At 36.7% G+C, this 18,241-nt stretch overlaps 1 protein-coding gene across 1 annotated transcript in view; it reads left to right on the top strand.

Moving 5' to 3' along the window:
* Positions 1–12,732, top strand: part of LOC107043891 (max dimerization protein 1) — a 14,275-nt gene extending 1,543 nt beyond the window's left edge. Inside the window, exons 2-8 of the mRNA XM_015265567.1 lie at positions 2,468–3,292; positions 3,414–3,507; positions 5,146–5,175; positions 11,028–11,142; positions 11,227–11,557; positions 12,117–12,253; positions 12,521–12,732. Of these exons, the coding sequence (XP_015121053.1) occupies positions 3,238–3,292; positions 3,414–3,507; positions 5,146–5,175; positions 11,028–11,142; positions 11,227–11,557; positions 12,117–12,253 (762 nt within the window). The 5' untranslated portion in view covers positions 2,468–3,237 and the 3' untranslated portion in view covers positions 12,521–12,732. The remainder of the gene's footprint in view (positions 1–2,467; positions 3,293–3,413; positions 3,508–5,145; positions 5,176–11,027; positions 11,143–11,226; positions 11,558–12,116; positions 12,254–12,520) is intronic.
* Positions 12,733–18,241: the final 5,509 nt, after the last annotated feature.

Genomic DNA, 18,241 nt, shown 5'->3' with positions numbered 1-18,241 from the left:
CCCCCCCCCCTGTCACCCTCGATTCGTGCGTGTGGTAAAGTTCACTCGTGCATGTGTTCGGTTTATCACCGAAATGTTGGGAATTCTGGGGGAATGCATCTGCGAACTTTGTTATTTGTTTTTTTTATGGTCATTTATTGGTCGCATACTTGCGTTGAAAATGAATAAACAAATTGGGGGATTGATGGTAACAGGATTTCGTTGAGGGAGGATCAGGATATTCATGGTAATTTTTGCAAAGCGTTGAGAGAAAAACTACGCGCAGCTCTCCAATATTCGGTTCTATCGCCCTTTTCACTTATTTTTGTTTTATTAATGGAAAATAATTTGTGCGTGAGATAAAAATCACTCGTGCGTTTGTTATTTATCAACTTTGTTATTTTTTTTTATTGTTCATTTATTGCTCGCACACTGCCGTTGCAAACGAAAGAACAAATTGGGGACTGATGGAAATAGTAGTCGCTTCAGGAAGGATTAGGGTATCTACAGTAATTTTTGCAAAGCGATAAAAAAAATTGGGTCTGCCAGACACGTGAACTTTGCCGTGAGTTTAAATACCCAGTTTTACCGCATTTTTTTACTCACTTCTTCTGTCAATGGAAAATAATTTTTACGTGTGATAAAATTTATTGCCTGAATGTCGAGAATTCTTTCGGGAATGCTTCTGCGGATGTTATTCTTTTTATTATTCATTCATTGCTCCCCTACGTGCATTGAAAACAAATGAACAAATTGGAATAAAATGAACAAAACTCACAACATCAGCTCATTTGACCCGTCTATTTTAAATCGGAGTGTAAATTTTTGAGTAATAATACTAATAATTTTTGAGCAATAAATACATAATAATAATAATAATAATAATAATAATAATAATAATGAAAATCATAACATAATCTACTGTAATTTCTTGAAAAACGAATTTTATTTTTCCTAGAATGATTTCTAGACAGTTATTCATTCAAGAACATCTCTCAATTTCCGGAGATTATTTTTTCAACGAGTCATCATCTGTCAAAGTGTGCAGCCCTAAATTCCAAACCCGTCATTAAAGAGATTCTACAATGATCGCAACACAAGCATCACGTAACGCTTGCAATTGTCAGAATAATCGAAAAACAGTTGAATGATTGATTCAAATAATTGAACGCGTCACTGTTATTCAACTTGAAAAAATGAAAATTTGGTGAAATTGTTTCTCATTTGATTAAAAAAATTAGTCAACAAATAATTTCTTATTTGTATTCTTATTTATATTCAAGTCGACTTAGCTCTCAGCTGAATTTTCGAGGAATATCTTCGAATCCAAGAGAAATAGCCACATTTTCGTAATGACCTTTTCTCTGGATCTCAACCCGCTCGACAAAAAAGATCAGAACAAAAATTTTGCTATCCCCCTAGATCTCGAGGTATTCAAAATTGACCAATCCTAAAAATCCACTCAGCCCGTCTATAATCATATAGACTAGGAATAATTGAGCCAAAACTGACAGCTCCCACCGATTTTCCCCCAAAATTTTGAATTTTCATCGACGAAATTTCTTCAAAATTTAAGTCATGAATATCCCACTTTGACCCGTCTTACCGCTTCGCTCCTGCATTTACTTTCGCGACCTCTACATTCGGCAAACAGCCACCTAATTAACAATGCGCAAATTAAAAAATTGGTAGGCACAGCGGACATTTCCCTCCCGTCACGAGTGAGAAGAGCGGTTCACCCGATGGGTGATAGTCACGACGTGTGACGCAAATTGACCCAGTATTTTACAATTTCCCATTGGGATTTTCAGTTTTCCTCAGCTCTCCGATGCTCGGCCGACGAAAATTCGGGGGGTGGGTCATCGACTCGATTTTACGGCCTTCTTTTTCCTGTTTCGACGGCTGTAGGCGCTGCGGGGACACCGGGGAGGGGGGAAGTTTGCCGGGAACAAAGGGAGAAAAGGGCGCACGAGTATGGTCGGTGAACGGGACGTATACACTGGACGTCCGTGAGGTGGCAACGCGCGCGGGAACGGCTGATGCGCGTCATCGATAGCGCCCCGTACCCGTAGCGCGCAGAACGAAACTCTCCTTTTGCTCTTCCCTCTCTCCCTCTCCTCTTTTTTCACTCACCACTACGCGCACACAATTCCCACTCCTTTGTGTGTTTGTTGGGGTTTTAACGTACGTGTGAGGTGTTTTTCAGTTGTCTCTTTGTGTGGAGCGCCTAGAGCGAGACTTTGACGTTTCTTTACCCGTTCGCAACGCGATGTCTGACACGTATACCACACATTATCTCAGTGTTTATTAGTCGAAAATTTCATTTATTTATTATTTTATTTTATGTTCATTTTTTTGCGGGGGTTTGCGGACCGAAGTTCACTCTCATTACACCCCGGGTTCATTAGATTTGCGAACGTTTACCGACCACCGCTCCCATTATTTTCCACTTTCAAAAAACTGACGGAGCCATTGTTTTCGTCCACAGAATGTCCATGTGTCACGTGAACCCGTCAACCAAAAAGGCAAGGAATTTGTGTAAACTCCATTGACAAGAGGATTGATTATAAACATTTACAAAATTGTGATCAAGTGTGACGGTGAAGTAGACGTCCAACAGTGTCTGTGTGCGAGGATTTTTACTATTTTTTTCCCCAGAGTGAAAGTGAATGACTGTTGTTTCGTTGACTTTTGTCATTTCCCCGTGAGATAAACGTGATATTACGGGACAAATCGAGCAGTAAGTGAGTTTATCGTCTGGGGGAAGAGGAAATTTCCCCCCTACCCCCGTGTTTTTGATTTTGGCAACGTTTTATTTCTCTCCCGTGGAGTTACGTTGGCTGTGCACTGGATATCGCTCCTGCTTATTGTGTAGTGGTAGATCGTTGGAGCCGTTAACGGTTCGGGGATAACACAACGTCACGCAAGCGTACACGAACACACGCTCGCGAGAGTACGAACGCTCCTCCGTGTTTTTTTTTCTTTTTTTTTCTCGGTCGTGAAATTCTCAGCGAAAAAAAAAAACGAAACGGGGATTTTTTTCGTGGACATTGTGGAGGTGTTGGGAAGGGTTTTGACAGTGTAAAGGGGTAGAGACAGGGTGTTTTAATTATTTGTTGTGCACCGGCCGGCCGGCCTCAGAGATCCAGGGATATTCAGCCTCGAGGGACTGTTTAAAACGACAAAACGGCTGATAACGGGCAATTTGGATTTATTAATCATAAGACAGAGTAACAGCCTGTAAAACAAGCTGGAAATATGAGCATTGCTGCACTGCTGCAGGCCGCTGAGTACATTGAACGAAGAGAAAGAGGTGAGACAATCGGGGGCTTTTACCCTTCGCTGATCCATTGATATTTTGTCGCAAAACCCCCTCAAGCCCTATTGCTGGGTAATTGGATTCAGTGATTATAGGGGTTTTCATTCTATTTTAGAAGCTGAGCATGGATATGCGTCGACTATGCCCCTTCCTGATGATCTGCGGACGATCACCAAGAGGCCAAAGACGAAAAAATCACAGGGTAGTCGGTCAGTAATTGTTTATTTGTTCATTTATTTAAACGAGTGCGGAATAAGGGGTACTGGTGATTTTTTTTCAACTTTGAGGACAATAGGGAACTTGTATGAAGCTCAATTCTTTCTAATTCTTCTATTCACATATTCCTCGTTAGCTAACATGTCAATAGCTAAACTACGAAAATTATGGAGAAATATTGCCTGGGTGTCTTATGATAATTTATTGAAAATCAGTTCGCTCATGACGTCACAAAGACGGTCAGGTAACGCGCGATTGGCTCGAGAAAGAAGAGAGTGGGGAGTTGTCCTCCATTGGCCGGGGCGCACCTCAAGATTGGGTTAGGTCGGCGCGAGCGAGTCAGGTGATTCGTCCAGCGCTCGAACGTCTGCGTGACGTCATTAGCGATTTCCAAGTGTTTGAAGTTTTCAACTTTAAACAATGAATTATTAATTAATGAGCAATATTTCAAACGTTTGTGAAGGAAAAATGAATTATTCAGGTCCCAAACTTGAGATTAGAAAATTTTTAAAAATTCATGCAAGTTCTCTATTATTTTAATTTAGGGAAGGTGGGGTAAAAGGGACACTTCTTTAGACTTTTTTCTAAAATTATTCATAATTCAGAAACAAATTCAGCAATGAGCTCAGTTTAGGCTCATCACAAAGGGAAAGAATTTTTCTTTGCATTGAAGAAAAAATTATTGAGTTTCGTCAAGATTTCCATCCGTCATTAACATTTAATAAAAAGTCAGAAGTGTCCATTTTGCCCCACGATTAAGTATTTATTCGGTTCTGTGGACGGAGCCAACAGCAGGAGGCCGATTACAGAGGGAAAATAAATATTTGATAAAATGGTGAATTCGATTTCGGGGGAGGAATCGTAAAAATTCAGGTTTCTGGGAGAATTCGACGAAATTTCAAGCTTTTGAGCTGTAGGAAAACAAGAATTCCCAAGAATTAATTTTTAGGGGATGATTGAACTGAAATTTACTCAATTTTGAAATTTATTAAAATTTTCCTTCCAATTCCAAATTGTTGAACACCAGGAAAAGAGAATTCCCCAACTCACTTGAATTTTCAATCCAAACAAATACTCATGGCCTACTTACATGAATTTTCATTTCATTGAAGTTTCAAGAACATATTTATCTGAATTCACGGAATAATTGAACTAAAACTCACAGCTCCCACCGATTTTTCCATAAAATTTTGAATTTTTAATGACGAAATTCCTCAAAATTCCAGTAGCACTAAAATTATAAACATTTCCAACAATTGAAGAAATGATCAGATCAGATTTTCTGATATTAGCAAGGAATGATGCCTGATATCAGCAATACATCGGCGATATTTATTTATTTTTCGCATTTGCCACATATATTCCCTCGGTTTTTGACATTTTCTTCTCTTCCCCTTCACTCCAAACTAGTGAAATAAATCACAATCATAAGTCAGTAAGCAGTGAAAAATCCCCAGTGAAAAATCCAAACATTGAAAGATTATTGAGGCATAAAAAAATTCCAGGGCCACTAGTTTTTTTGTCTGATAATTTTCATTCGCAGTAGATCATTCATGATTGATAAGACTTTTGAGTCATCATCTACATTCCTCCGATGCCTCGATATTTATATTATTTTCCTTTTGTTTCAGAACTACCCACAACGAACTGGAAAAAAATAGGTGAGTCAACATCAGTCTCTTACGATAATACCTGTTCCCCTTCTCTCGTTTAAACTTTGTCCTCCCTCTTCGCATTTAATCCAATGCAGTTTGCAAGTGGCCACAGTTCATTTGACCGTGAATTTAATCGGCCGGATTTCAGCCGCCATTGCGTAACGCTTTTTCACGGATATTTTTGTTCTCCACCACTCGGTTTTTTTTCCAGTCTTTTTTGTTTTTGAAGTTTATTTTCACGGAGCCGGGGAGGGGATGTGAGTGGACACGAGTGGTGAGGGCTCCGGGGAGAGAGACTGTCCCGTCTCGTAATCATTTGAAATGCATTGAATTTTTAAGCGTCCACTGGCCTCGGCGCTTCAACCCCACCGTCAATTTTCATCTTACGTGGTTTTTTAGGAAAATTGGCCGGGTGTCATCCTTCAGTCAATTTAAATTGAAAAATGGGAGAATTTGAAAAAATTTTCGCACCGGAAAATTCACTTTTTCTTCATTAATTGACGCAAATCCAATTTATCGGAAAATGAGAGAATTTGAAAATTGTCGTGCACTAAAATAATTTTTTTTTTTTTATTTATTTCCGTAATTGTACCCAGCTCCCTGCATAAATTCAATTTATCGAAAAATGAGAAAATTTGAAAATTGTTTTCAAGTAAAAAAAAATGCTCTCCTTTGTCAATTCGGGTAATTGTATCGAATCCACTGGGTGAACCCAGTTATCCTCGATTTCCTTGATTTCCGGGAAAGTAAACGTCAGTTGAATAAATATAAAATCCGGAAATGCTCCGAAATAACATCGGCTTCAAACGAACAAAACTCGAAAAAATAGACGGACAAATACTGACATTGATTTGAACTGTTCATTGCGTTTAATTGCGACCGTACACTGGCCTTTGCATTTCAATCTCCTTTCTACGTAAATTTTGAACAAAAATCCGGTGAATACCACCCTTGAAACAATTTGAGTACCGAAAAATGAGAGAATTTTAAAATTATTTCAAACTAAAAAATTGCTCTTTGCCTTATTAATCAACGTAACTATAATAAAGCCACTATGTAAATTGAGTTCACTTATCCTGAATTTCCTGGAGTTCAAACGTGAGTTGGAACGATAAATATAAAGTACGGAAGTGCTCCGAAATGCCTTCAGCTCCGGAAAAAACAAAATTCGAAAAAAATTGATGAATAAACATTTCTACTGATGTGAACTCGTGATTGTCCTATTTATAGATTGCGTCTGAATAAACTATATTATGAAATAATGGACACCCACTATCGCTTTCCATGTTACGTGAACATTGAGAGAAATTGGGTGGAAATCCCCCTCAAGGGAATTTCAATATCGATAAATGAGAATTATAAAATCGTTTGAAACTAAAAAATTCTCGCTGCCTTCATTAATTGACGTATTAAGCGATTCCCTAAATTCAATTATCCGTAATTTTCCATAAATCAAACGCCAGTAAAAAAAATACAAAATACGGGAAAAATTCTAGGATAAATATCGTTGCTACTTTGAACTTACTATCACTCTATTTATAGATTACATTCGATATCAGAGTATTAAGGTGATATTAAAATCAAAATAATGAACAAATAATGAATATTGATAAAAATTGGGTGAATATCCTCCCAAAGTCAATTCAAACATCGAAAAATGAGCGAATTGAAAAAAATTTGAAATTAAAAAATTCTATTTTTGTCCACTAATAAACGAAATCAGATTAAACCTACTGTAAATCCAATTATCCTTAACTTCCCAAAAATTAGACATCATTAAAAAACCATATAATACAGAAATGAGAGAATAAAAAAATTGTTTCAACTTAAAAAATTCTCCTTTCCTCCATTAATGGACGTCGTCATAGTAAATCTACTGGATAAACTCAATTATCCTCAATTTACCAGTAATTAAGTGTCATTAAAAAACAATAAAATACGGAAATGCTCCGAAATACCATTGACTTCTAAAACCGGAAAAAAAACGCGGAAAAAATCGATGGAATTATTATAGTAGCTCTAAACTCTTCATTGTGCCCTCTTTATAAATTGCATCTCATACAAGGTCATTAGGGTAGCTTTACTATAAATGAATAAAAAAATAATAAATACGGAGAAAAATTGACTAGTTGTCACCGTCAAGTAATTTTAAATATGAAAAATTAGAGAATTAAAAATTTGTTCCAAATGAAAAAATTCTTTTTTCCTCTATTAATAGACCAAATCATATTGAACCTACTGCATTAACTCAATTTTAATATAAAATAATAGAGTAATAAAATAACGCCCGCTGAGAGAAATTGGGTCAATTTAAATATCGAAAAATGAGAGAATGAAAAATTTGTTTTAAATAAAAAAAATTCTCATTTCCTCGAGCTCAATCCTTAATTTCCTTAAAAACCAACGTCATGAAAAAATAAAAAATACGGAAGCGCTCGAAAATACCATTGCCCCCGAAAGCCGAAAAAAAAACTGGAAGGAAATCGATGGAATTATTACAACAGCTCTAAACTCTCCATTGGCCTATTTATAGATTGCATCTGATATAAGGGTATTAGGGTGATTTTAATATAAAATAATGGACTCTCTCCATAGCCATCGTATACAACAGCGGAGCGTTGACTAGACGCGCCATCGAGCCGGTTACCTATCGTTCGTTTGCGAGTCTCACACAAACCCCCCCACACACACGTACGTAATAGCCCCCCTTTCAAACATGGTACACGTATACTATATAAAACTACCAAGCCACTGCCAGTTGAAGCCCGTTCACCTTGAGCCCTCTCGAGGACAGTGGAGCTCAATCCCCGAGGTTTTAGCAAAAATCCGAAAAAAACACACACACAGCTCCCCCACCCACACGTCAATTCCAAAAATTATTAATGAGTCTAATTGACACGCGCAAGCGCGATAAACACCGGGGAATAAAAACAATGTCCCGATAAGGCCCCCGATAGTGAGTGAAAAAAAAATCTCAAGAATGTTTTTTCGCTCTGCACTCGTCGAATGCACGAAAAAAATATATATTGTTTGTCTTTATGGAGGTCACTGGATATTTCGAATGAAATTCGAGGCGATCTGGTACAGATGGCAGAGTGCCATTCGTCGTGTGGCACATAACAAGTAGCAAAGAAGAATACTCGAGAAATAAAAAAGACAGGAACTCGAGGAAAAAAACATACAACAAATATATTGTTAACCTCGGTTTCCAATGTTGAAACACTTTAAAAATAAGACTGGGGTGGAAATGAAGTTGAAACTAGGGAAAAATTCGGTCTAGGGGACTTTAGGGGTGTAAAAATATTTTTATGATGAGAGGACTCGTTTGCACTTGTGAAACATTTACTCATAGGGTTGTTTGGCCCTTAAATAGTAAAAAATCCCCTAATCCCCCACTTGGATAAACTTTTCCCATACGATCGTTTGACCCTTAAAGTAGCCTGCACATAACTTCAATTTTGAAAATTAAAATCTAGAAAAAATCTAAAAAAATTAGATGAAAATCATTAAAATTCTATCCCCAATATGAAAGTAATCGTCAGTGTCAAACTTTTACAATAAATAATTCATGTTTCTCCGTCCCCGAAATATCGTGTTATGCCGAAACACCGTAGTCAAACGAGAGATTATTTTTGAAAAAAAAATTAAAAATATTAAAAAAATAATTACAGAAATAAACTGATGGATCTCTTTCCTACATCAATGTTAGAATTCCCGGGAAAAATGATCAATGACGATTTTTTTTGCTTTTCGAATTTACATTTCCTCGTTACCCTCACCGACTCACCAATCATTAATTCATCCTACCTTAAACCCTCAAAAATTCAGCTGCAGCATCCGCCGAATTCTCACCCCCATCGTAAAAATTGAAAATCCCATTCAATCTAATTCTCAACGGATTAAAAATTCGAAGCGCAGTTCCCTGAAATTAATCGATCCCCTAAACCGATTTTTCCACTGAGCATTCCGCCGGCTTGGGCTTCAGCTTCACCAGGTGAAAATGAAAACTCCGTAGAAAAATGGCACAAGAAAGGGCCGAGGTTTAATGATGAAAGTCATTGGCATGACGTCTGGCAGATCGACTCCCACGAGGTGGTGGCTCTCGCGGGTGACGCGGAAGACGGCGAAGGGAGCGGGGGAAAAAATTGTAAAAAAAAAAAAAATAACAGGAGAGACGGAAGAAAGAAAGAGGAGTGGAGGCGAGTTAGGCTGAGGGATGATGGTGGGGTGACGAGGGAAGAGGACGAGAGAGGAGTTGGTCGGAGGGTGAGGGGTGAAGGGATAGTAATCGATACGACGAACATTTCGTACGGTCGATACTCGGATACTCCCGCTAACGGGGTGCGGGGGTGGGGGGTCTACCCCTGGTGTTATGTAGAATATGTGACGTGGAGCCAACTATACCTCGCTCCTGTTTCACACCACTCTGCGTGACGATACGCTCTGGAGTCTTTTCGCTTTGTTTTCTCTCCTCTTGGAGATGTGTTTTTTTTCTCCCATTTCTTTTTATGGAAAGAAAAATCAAACAGTCGAACCGTCGACGTGTCGACGTGGAAACTCATCTGCCGCCATTTTGTTATCTGTCAACGGATTTAGTTAATGCAAGTCTGCCCACCCACCACCCACCACCCCACTGGGTTTTTTCGCAGGTATTTACGGGGGACAAAGGTCTCGGTGCACCATGACTTTTTCTTTTTTTCAACTCTCTCTCTCTCTCTCTCTCTCTCTCTTTGGTCTTTCGCTCTTTCGCTCGGCCGCGGGGCACTCTATACTCCACCGGGAAAGGATAAACATGCGAGAGAGCCGAGGAGATAGAGAGTAGAGAGTAGAGCGTCGGCCAAGAGCGCGATTATCGCGGCCAGAGCTTGGCAACGGTGCTGGGTGCATTGGCCGGCCATGAGTTAGATCGCTTCGACGCTCGTACTGTAAACAACCTCGTAACTTCGCCTTCTTATTTTCGCTTCGTTTCACGTCACTTGACGTATTACTGTCTGACATGGATATGCATTGAAAATAAATATTGAAAAAATTGATTTGTTGGGGGGGAGGGGGGGGGGGATTTTTACTGAGGGATCAACTTTTTCGCGAGAGATTTTTGCGTCAGAGAATTTCAGGATATTTATTGCATTCGGGATCAGTAATGCGAGTTTTATTAATTGTTGAAACGGACAAATGAAGAGATAAATTCTTTGATATTAGCCAATGTCTCGAAAGGTTAAAAATCAAATTGAAATGTTTATTATTTAAAAAAACGTTTTTCTCACTATGTTAAATAGTCTCAGTTGTGAAGACCTTTTTAATTATTGTTTTAGCATTCAAGATTATTCTGTGAGTTCAAGATATTTATCAAAGACTGATTGTTTCGTCGATTCATTGATTTCTTTGTTCCTGACAGTCTTCGACGAATATTGATGGATGAATAATATTTGATGAAAAAAATCGTTGCTAGGTGCACAGAGAAGATCTTGATAAAATTTACAGTTTCAATTGACTTTGCACCGAACTGTGAATTTTCAGTGAGAAAATTCTTTGAAATTCCAAATTTTTGAGTTTCAGAATTGAATTTTCATTCAAATGAAGAAAAAGTTCAATGGATTTTCCGGCTTTCCATTAATTTTAATTACAACATAATTGAGCTAAAATCTGGGTACCTCTGATTTTCTCATAAAACTGAATTTTTCAATGAGAGAATTACTCAAAATTCAAAGAGAACTGTCACTTGCTAAAAATGTCCACGAAGTAAAAAATCCACCAGTGCATCTCCCTGAAAGCACCCCAGCCCCAGCTGAATGTCAAGTCGAATCCTGTTTCCTTGATCCTCGCATCTGAACTGAACCAAAAAAAAATCTTTTGTTCAGGCGGGCGCACCTCAGAAACTGCCTGGAAAAGTTGAAAGTCCTTGTGCCTCTGGGGCCTGAAACGTCGAGGCACACCACCCTCGGTCTTCTCACCAAGGCCAAGCGATTTATCAAGGTCAGTGATGGTGGCAATTAGTGTTTGTCGATGGAGATCACAGGCTCCAACAGAACACTATCCATAATAATTCACCATTTACAGAGTCTCGAGGATAGGGAACGAAAGCATTCGGCTCACAGGGAGCAATTGTCACGTGAGCACAGATATCTCAGACGGAGACTCGAGCAATTGACGAATCAAACGGGCCTCCATGGTTTGCGTGGTATACACGGCCTGGATAATATCCATGGGTTGAGTACAAGCGCACCATCGGGTACGTCGTGCAGTCAAGCGGTTGCAGCGGCTGCATTACTATCCAAAAGACGAAGTGTCTCCGAATGCTCGGTCACCACTGTCTCCTCCACGGGCTCAGCTGTGAGCTCTGGAAATTCCGACAGATCCACTGGCAGTCCATCCTCTGTCTCGGAATCTGGTTTGTATTTTTTTGTCTCTTTTTTTGCAGTTTTCTTGATACAATCACGTATGAAAAATTTTCATTGAAAAATCTCGCCAATTCGATGCAAAATTCTAGGGGTTTCTAGTAGTTTTTTACAATGGAAGTGATCAATGGAAAATATTATATAGGAAAAATCAATAGAATTGGCTCTAACTTTACAAGTTTTTTTGCGTGATTTTTTTTCATGAAAAGAGAGAAAATGGTAACAAAAATGATGGATAAAATGATGACTTCGAAAAAAGAAAACATTTCAATAATAGATGAATAAATAAATAAATGGAGATCGCCAATTTTTCATTCAATGAAATTACTTCTCGTAAAAGATCTGAATCACTGGCCCAAAAAATCATTTTTCCTTCAAACGTGAATAAAATTTCACATCAGTCATGATATTCACCTCGAATATTCCTCAAAGAGAACGAATGGTTCTCAAATTAATAACAATAACCCCTTGATTAATCCAAGAAAACTGCAACAGTTCTTCCATGCAATCACCATTTACCAATTTGTAATAATAATCATTCTTTTCCTAAAGATGAAGTCGATGTGATTGGATACACGAGCAATCAGTCCGACACTGACGACCACAGCAGCATCCAGAGCAGCAGTGACAGTGGTGTCGCAATGTCCACGTCACGACTGACTCTCTCCGAAATGATGGACAATCTCTAGGTTTGTTGCTCACCTCCTCTCACAGAGAAAAGAATCAACGAAAAGACGTGATAAAATTGAACTAGAAAAATTATTTTCTCGTTCTTCTTCGTAAAAGTCCAAAACCTTTGCTGTTTATCTGCATAAAATTCAAATGATTTCGATTAACAACTCCTGAAACAATTGTACTCTCCAATTCCCCGATTTTCCGTTGATCTTTCTCTGTGCATTCCTCAAAAAAATCACGACCAAACTCTAAATATTCATTCAGAATTTAAAATTTGACAGACAAACATGTGCAGAGTTACATAACGAGGGAGCATTCCGGAGGATGTTGCGTCGAGAATGTCGCAAAAATAAGTTGGCAAAATGAGCGTGAAAAAAAGAAAACTTTAATGCAAGAGAACAAGAAGAACCCAGTGTTTTTAAAATCGTACATCTCATCAAACTCGATGATTTTCTGGTCGTAATGAAGAGAGAGAGAGAGAGAGAGAGAGAGAGAGAGAGAGAGAGAGAAATAAATCATTAATAAATTAGTATCGCTCAATCACAGTCATTAGAGAAACGTTTGATAAATTGAGTTGACTAGAGTGAAAATAAATGGACGGGTCTCAGCGAATGAGACGACAGCCATGAGAGACCCTCGGTGAAAATTAATCGTTTTGGATTTGATGAATTGGCTGCCTCCCGAGAGCGTTGTCTGTAAATTAATTTAAATGTCTCACTTGTAAAAGTATTGTATATAAAAACAAAAAAAAACGTGATGAGAGGAATGAGTGGTCACGATTAAAAGTGATTATTGGTATGCGTAAAGAGGAAATGAAAGAAAGTGAGAGAAAAAAAGAGGATCAAATGGAGTGAATTTACGAGCGCCACTTGAGAATTGGCCCTCGACAGGGGGCTGACTTTGAAATCATGGATTTTATTCACCAGCAAGATGAATAGGCAAACATTCATACAGCATTAATCATCGATCAATTATAATCGGCGCAACATTGGCATGGAGCGTTCTGCAGAATCAACCAAGAGGAATGCTAAAAAACTGAAAAAATCGAAAAAAAAAACAACAATGAATTATCCGGATTTTTAATTTTACTTTCAGTGTCCAGCACTATTAGAAAAGCTTTGAATTGCCTCTAAGCTTACTCGTAACTATTAATTTATTATTATTTCTCTGTACTAATTGTCGATTTTACCAAAGGTATATGCGACAAACATTCGTCAGTGAATTTAAAACAAAAAAATATAACGATTATTTTTTGCTGATTTTCTTTTTAAAAAAGAAAGCATAAATTATTTACGCCACTATCAGCTCTCGAGGCTCGCGATAACCGTATCTTTTATACGTATGCACATAAATATATACATATATATTATGTACATTTTTCTGTTTATTATTTTTTCACATTTACTCAACACCACAGAGTGGAAAAATTGTTTTTACAACATCCCCTTTAATATTTTATTTCAGAGTAGATAATGCACTGAGGGAAAAACGAACAAATTCTCAAACACGTCTTGTTTAGACCAAAAAAATTGCGAGTTGAAAATTATCTGAGAAATAATTGTTCGATTTGAATTTGAAAATTTCGAACGTGAATACAAATTTTGGTAATATTCCTGAACAAAATATTTCTTATAAAGGGAAGTTTATCAGGAAATATTTCATTATTATTATGCTATTTAAGAATTCATTTCTTGTCTGTGATTATTGACTAACTGAAAGGAAGAATTGCAGTCCCACATTTTTGGGAGTATTGGATAACGATAAAGTAGTGCTAAAATGACATTTCTCACTTGCACAGGGGATAAAAATTTTTTGAAATAACAAAATTTATCAGCGCAAAATGGTCAGCGCTAAATTTATTCATTTTTTATTTTAAATTTGCAATTTTTTTGGCTCAAACAAGACTTTTTCGAGAGAATACTTTTGTTTCTCTCAGTTTACATTCGAGTGGGTCCATTGAGGCCCAGCATGGGCGTGAATAAAAAATACAATTAACAAACAAGAAAATGAACATTCAAGTGCTCTCATTAACGTTGAAACAAACTTCGGTACGTGGAAAAAAAAGAATAGAAGGTAAAAAAGTAAAAAAAATCCATAAAAAGCGCAAGCTGCAAACGGGCAAATATGACACAGGGACGCGTGTACAGCGCGTCATAAAATGTTACAAACAAACAAAAAAAAATCACAAAAATATGAGAACCTGCGAGCACGTGGTGTTGCGGCACTCTAACAAAACTAAAAAAGGAAAAAAAATTATCATATTATTAAGTATTAAATGAAGAAAAATGATAATATTATAAATGAAAGAGTACAAATTCTTTAAGTCCCTGTATCATGTGCAACCCGTGAGTTTAAAAAGAAAAAAAAAAGGAAAACAGTAACAAGTATGCGCGAGGCGTTTGCCTACGGTGCTCCTATAGTAACGTTAACGTAATACGAATACCTGTGAAATTAACATTGAGATTGTACGCGAGTGTTTGTTGATTAATTTGTGTGACTGTGGTAATAATAATGGAGAAATGAATATTACAAGGACAAGGAATTAAAGAAGGAGAAACATGGACGAAAAAATTTCATTGAAAAATCCTGCAAACTCAGAGGAAAATTCTATTGAAAATTCTACAAGTTTTTAGTTTATTTTATCAAATAATTCCGCAGCTTTATTGCACTTTTTTTATAGAAAATTTCCAATAGAGACTATTTTATAGTAAAAATCAGTAGAATTTCATCGTTTTATACAATTTTTTCTATTGAGACTTTCCGTTTGAAAAAAACAATGCAAATTTTGCAATAGAGTGAGACACAAACAAATAGGAAATTCAATAGAATTTCACGCCGAATTCGCTAGATATTTCTATAAAATTGAATCGCACGTGAAACCAAGAGATGTTGATACTGATAAGGATTGAATAAATTAAGTTAATGCTCGAGACTGATAAGAAACAAAAATGAAACGAGTGATCTCTAAGAAACAATTGGATTAGGAAACACATGATAAATTCGTGAGGGATAAGGGTATCATGCTGACGAGACTGTCCTGTTTTTGATCGACAACAAAGAGACAAAAGTAACAAATGATTTACTGGTTGATTATTTTTTCTTCTTTTCTTTTTTGTATGTCCGAGGTACGATTTATCTTTTTAAATGCAATGATTTAACGATAGTACTTGTTCCTCATTTTTTCATTTTGAATGAATGCGCGTGCGTGAGTCGGCGTCGCAGTGTGAGAGCATGAGTTATAATAAACGTGGGAGGATGAAAATATGGCATTAAATGTACGGTTTATGCAGCAGCAATACGAATTGATGTAGTGCAAATGGGTTTTACAATGAACAATGACTTCTGCTGATACTGGAGTGAGAAAGTTAATTGACATGTTGATCCACCGTTCGGGGTAATCATAAGTTCTTTATCATGAACCATCGAAGATATAAAAAGTAAAGAGATATTCATCCCATCGCGTCCAACGCTGTCCGGTCTAATGTTTAAGGATCATAACCCTTTCGATTAAATGAATCATTCAATTTGTGAATTTGTCTCGAAGGGACGTACAGACGATATGGATAATACAAAAAGAAAAATGATTTTGATGATGAATAAAAAATAATAACAAATATGAATTAATTATAAAAATGGGTGTTATTTTTAGATGTCTATTAGATTATCAGAACCACATTAAAAAAGAAATAACAAAAAATATAAAAAAAATATATAAAAGATAAAATAAGTGAAAAGAAATGCTTCAACATTACAAAAAAAAACAGTGGTATATACATACAAATAAAAATGAAAAAACATACTACTACTACCGTACTTGTAATAAGATTATGATTAATGAAGAATGGACGATCTAGAAGAGAAAAAAAAACACTAAAATGAAAAAAAATATATATATTAAATGAAGTTTGTTGAAGGTAAATCTTTGCTGAAAGCAAGGAGACGAATCTGTACGCGCACGTCTGCTCGGTGAAGAGAAATAAAATTCAAGAATAATTGACGAAAGACTTGCTACATTTATATTCCCAAATTAATATTCACCAATCAGACAATTAGTACCTCTCGATGATTTTTCTTCCATCGAATCAAAGGAAACAGTCTTACAGAGAAGGAAAAACACCTTGACGAATCACTTTCTGCTTTAATCGTTTAGAAATGCGTGCTACAAACGGAAAATTCAAATGAGAAACGAAAACATGCAAAAGCAAAAAAAAATACTAAAATTAAAGTAAAATAGATACAATAATTGTAAGTACACTTGGAGATGATGAAAAATCCGGGGGTTTTTTCGTCGATCCTTTTGAGATAATCGAGCTGCGCAGAGAAAATGCCCCAGAACAATTTGAGAATAACGACGGAAGGCGGATACATCTTCAGAGCAAAAGTGCGGTCCTTTTCTCCGTTGCTGTTGAGCCAGACGTCATCACCCAGTGAGCACAAAAATTCAATCGATAACACCCCCTGAAACATCCATCACTCGAGAGAGCCCCCCGCAGTGGCATGAAAGCAGCCTCATGCCCAGTGAAAAATCCTCAGAAACAGACGAGAAAATTTATAAATTCTATCAGCCCACGAGACTAAGAGCCGGAAGATCATTTTTTAAATCAAGTCCCGGACCTAAGGAGCATTTAATCAATGGTAGACAATGTTTAGAGGATATTAAAGGTAAAACTGGAGTGAACAAAAATTAAATAACATTAATGATAAATAAATGAGTTAATAAAAGGGAGTAATGAAAAATGTTATATCCAGTTTGACGGCGAGTGTCCAGGAGTAATCGTACGTTTTAATATAAATGACAAATGGAAAAATTGATGGGAGGGAGACACTTCGGAAAATGAATAAAAAATTATGATGTTATTAGAGTATTCAAACGGTCATTGGAGAGTTTGTGTGGGATATGGATGGGAGAGATTAAAACAAATTAAAGTAAACGTGCAATGGAAACGTGTGCATGTTAATAATATTGTAATACGCCTAAGTAATGAGTAATTGTCTCTCATGTTTTTAATAGAAAAATGAAGTGAATAATGATGTTGGAGGGAGGGTGATACGAATAAATAACAAATTGATTAAACACAAAACACTATTAACGATCCATTATTCATTGAATTGTCAATTACTGCGTTTTCACCGATTTATAAACAATTGTCGAATGACAATAGTTATGGGTAAAAAAGCGATGTGAATACGAGCGCATTGTTAATGGAACTACTTATCCTGATTTAATTGCCGAGGAAAACTGCGACGGCTGGTGGAAGCGCAGTAAAGCACGTAATGTCGTTACGGTTAGTATTGATTGATTGATTGATTAGTTGAAGAAATATGAAAAGATGATTAAAACTAAAATGTGAGTGAAATACAATTGATTTGAACAAATTGATATGAGATGAGCTGGAGAAGTTTTACTATATTGTAAATATTTCTTGTAACTATTCGAAATTTGCAATTTTACGTTATCAAAGAGACATTATCTCTATATTTTCTTTATTTTATTCCCCATCCCCTGGAACAGGAGAAAATAAATTTTTGTGTATTACAAAAAATTGAAGAAAGTCTCGATCTTCCTCTTTTCTCAACATATTTTTATTTGAGTAGCGTCGGTTATGTACTGGGCTGAATTTAAAAAAAACTGCTTCTACATTCTTCAATTCTTTAATTCGAACGCTGGAATTTTGTAGCGCAGTGGTTTTCAGTGAATTTCTCGAAATCTAAGGGAGATAATTCTCGAAAACTCAGCTGAGGGCTAAATTAAATTGAATTGAAGGATTTGGAAAAGATTAAATATCAAAGAAAAAAGGTAGAATACAATTTAGTGGAGCAAATTAATATCAGAAGAGTTTTGTTACATTTGAAATATCTCTCGTGACTATTCGTAATTCACAATTCCCCTTATGAACGAGAAATAATATCGTTCATCTTTGATCCCTCGCTCACCCCCTGATCCTTCTAAAAATAAATTTTTATGCATTGCAAAAGAAGAAGGGAAAAATCAGTCTCAATCT

This window comes from Diachasma alloeum, unplaced genomic scaffold (genome assembly GCF_001412515.2).
Source record: "Diachasma alloeum isolate Michigan unplaced genomic scaffold, Dall2.0 Dall_scaffold_00648, whole genome shotgun sequence".
In the NCBI taxonomy this organism is placed as follows: Eukaryota; Metazoa; Arthropoda; class Insecta; order Hymenoptera; family Braconidae; genus Diachasma; species Diachasma alloeum.
This window is presented reverse-complemented; position numbering and strand designations above follow the sequence as displayed.